Consider the following 5549-nt stretch of genomic DNA (forward strand, 5'->3'; position numbering starts at 1 on the left):
CAAGTAAAATGCACCGACATCCCATACCTGTGGTGTATGGCCATTTGACTGTGGAAACTTTGGGTACGCCTGATTAATAACACCACAGATACTGACTTTACTAAGTAGATCAGTTTGGGAATTTAATAACACTTTAATAAAATATGGCTTGGTCATTATTTCTGGGGTTTGTTTTGTTGGTCCAGTTCACAAACAAATAATCCCACTGACTTTCTAAAAAATGATGGAAACATTTTTACAAAGATTTATTGATGTGATTAGATTTACAGACCACAAGAGGGCAATGTTTGGCTGCAGCTCATACCTCAGTGTAGCAGCAATGCACGCACACACACACACACATACTCTCTTCCCATATTATGTAATGTTACTTTGCATGACAGCAGTTGGCTGTAATGTATATGCTCCTTTATTTCTTACTGATCACTCAAAGGGCTTTTACACTACAGCCATTAACCCGCTCACACAGTGACAGACGCATCCAGAGCAGCTGGGGTTCAAGTGTCTTTGTGGGCGATAATCTCTGCAATAGCCCCAAGATACTTGCAAAACAAAGTTCCTAACCATAAATTGCTGAGGTGAGCTAAAAAAAAAACCTTTCTTTTTTTTTTTTTTCAATTTTATCACCTGAAATGGGCTGCAATACTACAACACCGAGTGTACAGTCGCACAAGAATAGGTCAGCACTTCTGTAACTCTCATGGAGAAATATTGCACCCATTACTCCCAGGTTAGTTCTGTGCTTTTGCAGGAGCATTGAGGACTAACAGCACTCCAGGAGTCATTCAGGCAAAGCTCATATCCCATTCGTTGGCCTGGCTATAAATAGCACAGAGTGAGCAGGCATGGGAACGGGACGGTCCAAAATAAGTATGTGCACATACAGAATGTTTGAGGAAGAAAAGGGATATTCATCTAGTGTGAACACTGTCTGATTTTAAAACACACTCACAGGCATGTATAGATTCACAATCATCATCTGTCTTCTTTCCTTATGTTTCTAGACTTTGTCTGTGGACAGAAGTAGACATAAAAACACACTGCTCTGTGATAAATGGTTGCCTTTCCTGCCCTTCCTCTATATAATTTCCTTCTGAGTGCTCAGGTGTGCCCCTGCTTTACTGTGACGCCTGCAGTGAAAAAGATATAGGTCCAGTACTGAGTGGGACTTCAACTACAAGTACCTGCAATTTCTCTTGCACTGTACCCATTTACCCAGCGGGGAGCGCACATGCACTACACACTTTTTCTAAATTACCACCTCAAAAAAGACACCCAGCAAATTACAGCAATGTTTTCCAGGAGGTGCTGGGGAAGCATTTGCCTCACACACCATTGTTCTGTTAGAATTTACTTTCCTTTTATTTTCTCATTAAAAAATCCATTCCGTTACAGCTTCTCACTGGAGCGCGCGTTCATAGCTGTGCAACCATGTAAGTAGCGGATCAAGAGATATTGCACCTTGCTTGCTTAGAAAAGCATTTACTTTTTCCCTCTCAGATTCTGTCACTGCATGCAGCCATTGTGTCATGACTGTACTGTATGCATTAGAGTCCGGACCTTGTCTCCAAATGTGGTCCACAATTCCCCTCAGAGGCATCTTCTAATTCAACACAGATGGCAAGTGGCAATACGAACAAACTGGCAACAAGATCTTACTAAATATATCATTACGCCATAGGCTTGGCAGGACAAGCCTTCTGTTCTATTTAGGTGCTCCTTTGTCTTGTCCTTTATGGAAAATGATACTCACCAGCTTGAGGGACATGTGATTCAAAGTGTAAACAAACCACAGTACTTGAGTGCAATGCTTTCAGGCAGCAAGACGCAGCAAAGAAAGAGAAGAAGAATTAGCAGGATGATGATGTGCAAATAAAATTTTCTCAGATTAGCAGCTACGTGTTTAAGAGCTGTAAACACAGGAAAAACACTGACAAGCTGCACTGGAGAGCACCTTGTATGGACTTTCATTCATTTGATGGATAGATGGAAAAAAAAAACAGGGGAAACGGATCTATCTAAAAAATGGGAAATGTCTTTCAGGTCAAAAAAAACCTTCTGACTGATGCACTATCTTTTATAACCTTGGTACGGCTCTTGCAATCCACACCTGCTCCCTATATTTCAAATAATATCACAGACAGCACCCCAGCTTTCATTTTCACAAGTACAGAATATTATAGACGATAGAATAACAGACTCAAGGCTGCAAAAACTGGAAACCAGAGCCTCACCAGATACTGATCTTCATTATTGTTTAATTTGATGATTATTTTTTGTTTTTCTTTTTTTCTTCTTCTTTTTTTTTGCAGAAATAGATGATGAATAATTTAGCCTGTGTTGTCAGAAAATAATGAAAATGCCTACTGTTCTTCATGTTGGCATTTTTATTTAAAAATAGCTAAAACAATCTTTCAATAATCAGAAAAAAAACTCTTTTTACTGGCCAATCAGTAATCAGCAACAGCACCTTATCATCTCAGCCTTCTGCGATATACATCGGAATATTTGCACTATTTAAAAACTAGAAGTAAATATCAATGATGCCAGTGCTACTTCAAGCTTCTAAAATACAAAATACTTTATTTATTAGAGCCAGTCATTCAGGACTGGTTACATAACTCTGGTGCTGTATCAGAAGCCTCTGAACTGTTCAATCTGTCTTCAATTGAAAGTTTGGACTGCTCCTGATTAATCAGGTGTTCTTTCAATAGATTAATCCAGACAAGTAGACACATTCTCAAGTAAAATGTGTGATTGCGTTCATGGTTAATCTACTGCAACTGACACCCCTGATAAACAGGAGGCGGTTAATGAAAGACAGGCTCATTTCGCTTTTTCTTTCCGCAGCCTCTATCTAAAAAGCCATTGAGATGCTCCGAGCTGATCTGAAAGAGCCTCAGCTGGAACTGTTCTCGATTGAATGAGACCCTATCAGCATGGCGGTATTTCCTTTGAGATTTCAAATAGATTTGTCACCGTATATCACAGAGCAGGGAAGCCATAACATTGAGAGCACATCGTTTTCCTGCATGTGTATTTAAGTCAGGAATTTATGTTTGAACTTTTATGTAGCAGCCAGAGGGAGATGTTAGGGAGCCGCTGTTGCGTGCCCAATTTAATTGAGGTTAAGGGTCTCAGCATCTGAATGTCAAGACACTCACATGATGACCAGCTGCATTTTGGGGAATTTGTTTAACGGGGAAAAAATCCCTTTAAAAGAGAAACGACATAAAATCGTAGTGGTTAGGCCAATTATGCAACACAAAGGTGAATCTGTGCCTGCTCCGGTGCTTTAGGCCTTGTCAAATCCTCCTCCTCTCACCTCACTTCATTACTATAGAGCCATTTATGATAGCACTGATTGGCTTTTCAAAGAGCTTAGTGCCTTTCTCCCCACTTTTCTCTCTCATAATCCCGCTGCCAATGGCAACACTCGAACAAAACCGGAGGGCAAGTTTTCTAAAGATCATCCCTGAACAAAGTGCACCATCAGCTCTCTTCTCCAATCACAGCCATTGTCTCAATGTCAGCAAATTCAGAGCAATGCCTGACACAAATCAAAACCTCTTTGACAAGAAGAAAATTATAGAGAAGCTTAGCTAACACATACACGCACTGCTGTATTTGAAGCATGCCAGGAGATAGCTGGTAATATTCCCATCCATCACAGGAGAAGCTGTGAGATTTTGAATAAACAATTGATTGGGAGTGACTGTTCACAGCCTTCTCCAATGTGGGGAATGTGAGCGCTCGATAGCTGGCAACCTTAGAGTACAGTTCAAGCAGTCACTTAACTGCATGGCTCTTTGCTGTGTAACTGCATTGTCTCGCAGCGCTACATTTGGTTCGTATGCCTCTCTCTGCCCCCTTACCCCCACCTCCCCCTCACTAACAGAGATGGACGGGCCAGCTCATCCCCCACCCTCCAGCTGACAGTGGCAGAGATGGACACTCTGCTGCTCCTTAACAGCCACAATTAAAATCCAGTTTTCATTAACCAATTTTGCACAAGGCCTAATTAGAATTAAAAAGATTTGGCAATTGTACACTGTTTCTTCCAAACACCGAATTACAAGCATTTTTGCTTTTGGCAGCTATAACATGCTTTGATAGGCAGCACCGTTTTGCCACAGTCTTTAATTTACGCAGTATCACACTTGCCTAATAAATGCGTGAACCTGTCACATCAACAAATGACTACACCAGACTACTTTCTTTTTCTTTTTCTTTTTTGGCATCTTTTCACTCACTTTTATGACTGGAGTATCCCGGGTTGTAGCCGTAGTAGCCGGTGATCCTCAGAATCCGGTCCTCAATGTCGTGCAGTCCGTTGGCTGTCGCTTTGGGGCTGCTGTCCGTGAAGACATCGCAGCTGCCACCGGTCGGCGTCGACTTGCCCGGCAAGTGTGTGCTCTTCAGGGGCTCCAGCCGAATACAAGGCTGGTCTCCACTCTCAAAAACAGTCTCGGTGCTCATCATTGTAGGTCTGAGCGGGAGGAGATGAGATGAGACCGGGGACGAGCCTTGATAACCATGCGAGAGACCTCCGGGGCTGCATCAACAATTAGCAGCAAGAGGAAGGCATCCAGACCCACATCCACATTCCTTCAGTGATGCTCTCGGACGCAGAGCAAGGTTATCAAACTCAAGCAGCCTGGCAGCCGTGAAACACCAGGGGGCGTGTCACTACTATCACATGCGTTTTTATGCGTGTTTAATAAAACAAGAGACGGCAAACTTGGCTGCGATCAGCGATGAAGAGCAGAGTCCGCTTATAGCAGTATCTATAAAATGAAATAAAAAAGCAACGTGGTTTTCAGTAATTAGTTACTCTAATGCGTTTTTTTATTTCATGATATCTCTATAATATACCGTATTGCATCGGTCATTTCAGTTTAATGAAACAGCTAAATTGTATTTTTCCATTATTTGGGGGTAGTGGATCTTTTGACTTCCCCTTGGTATCGCTGTTATATTTCAGTTGATGGCTGGCATGCGCTTTTGTTTCCTTCTCTTCTCCTTCGTCTCTTTATCGAGTTCTACTGAAGAAAGAAGGGGCTTTATTTTAGGAATATAAAAAATCAATCGGTCTACAGCTGGGTGCCGGGGGACACATCAGACAGAAACTGATTAAATAAATCGTAACTTCTCGTTTAACCCAACACAAAAATATCTTTTAAAAGACCACAAGCAGTTTATTTTTGACGCTCTATTTTCAGCACGTATTCACTACCCCCTCTGGCTCTCTGTTATTTGTGGACTAATCCTGGACCTCTCACTGACTTTTGTGTTTGTTGTTAATAAAACATGCGTGTGTGTTTGGCACAGGTTTGTCTCACTGCTGTGGGCCCTTAAATGTGTGTTATTTTTCTTATTGTCAGCCTTTGTGTAAAATGTTTTTCTTTTAGTATAAAAGCTCACAGATTATGAAGTTTGTGCACACTGCTGCTCACCATAGCCAGTCAAGTTTTTTTCTTACAATTTTCAAGCGCTTATTATGAATTTTATTCTAAGGTAAACCCCCAGAACAATCTCTTTTCCTCAGC

General features: G+C 41.5%; 1 protein-coding gene across 1 annotated transcript in view; it reads right to left on the reverse strand.

The window, feature by feature from the left end:
* Window positions 1-4762, reverse strand: part of slc35f4 (solute carrier family 35 member F4) — a 16322-nt gene extending 11560 nt beyond the window's left edge. The window contains exon 1 of the mRNA XM_005724039.1: window positions 4254-4762. Within this exon, the coding sequence (XP_005724096.1) occupies window positions 4254-4482 (229 nt within the window). The 5' untranslated portion in view covers window positions 4483-4762. The remainder of the gene's footprint in view (window positions 1-4253) is intronic.
* Between the last annotated feature and the right edge of the window lie 787 nt (window positions 4763-5549).

The sequence above is a fragment of the Pundamilia nyererei genome, unplaced genomic scaffold (genome assembly GCF_000239375.1).
Source record: "Pundamilia nyererei isolate P.nyererei 1_Seehausen unplaced genomic scaffold, PunNye1.0 scaffold00010, whole genome shotgun sequence".
NCBI classification, from domain to species: Eukaryota; Metazoa; Chordata; class Actinopteri; order Cichliformes; family Cichlidae; genus Pundamilia; species Pundamilia nyererei.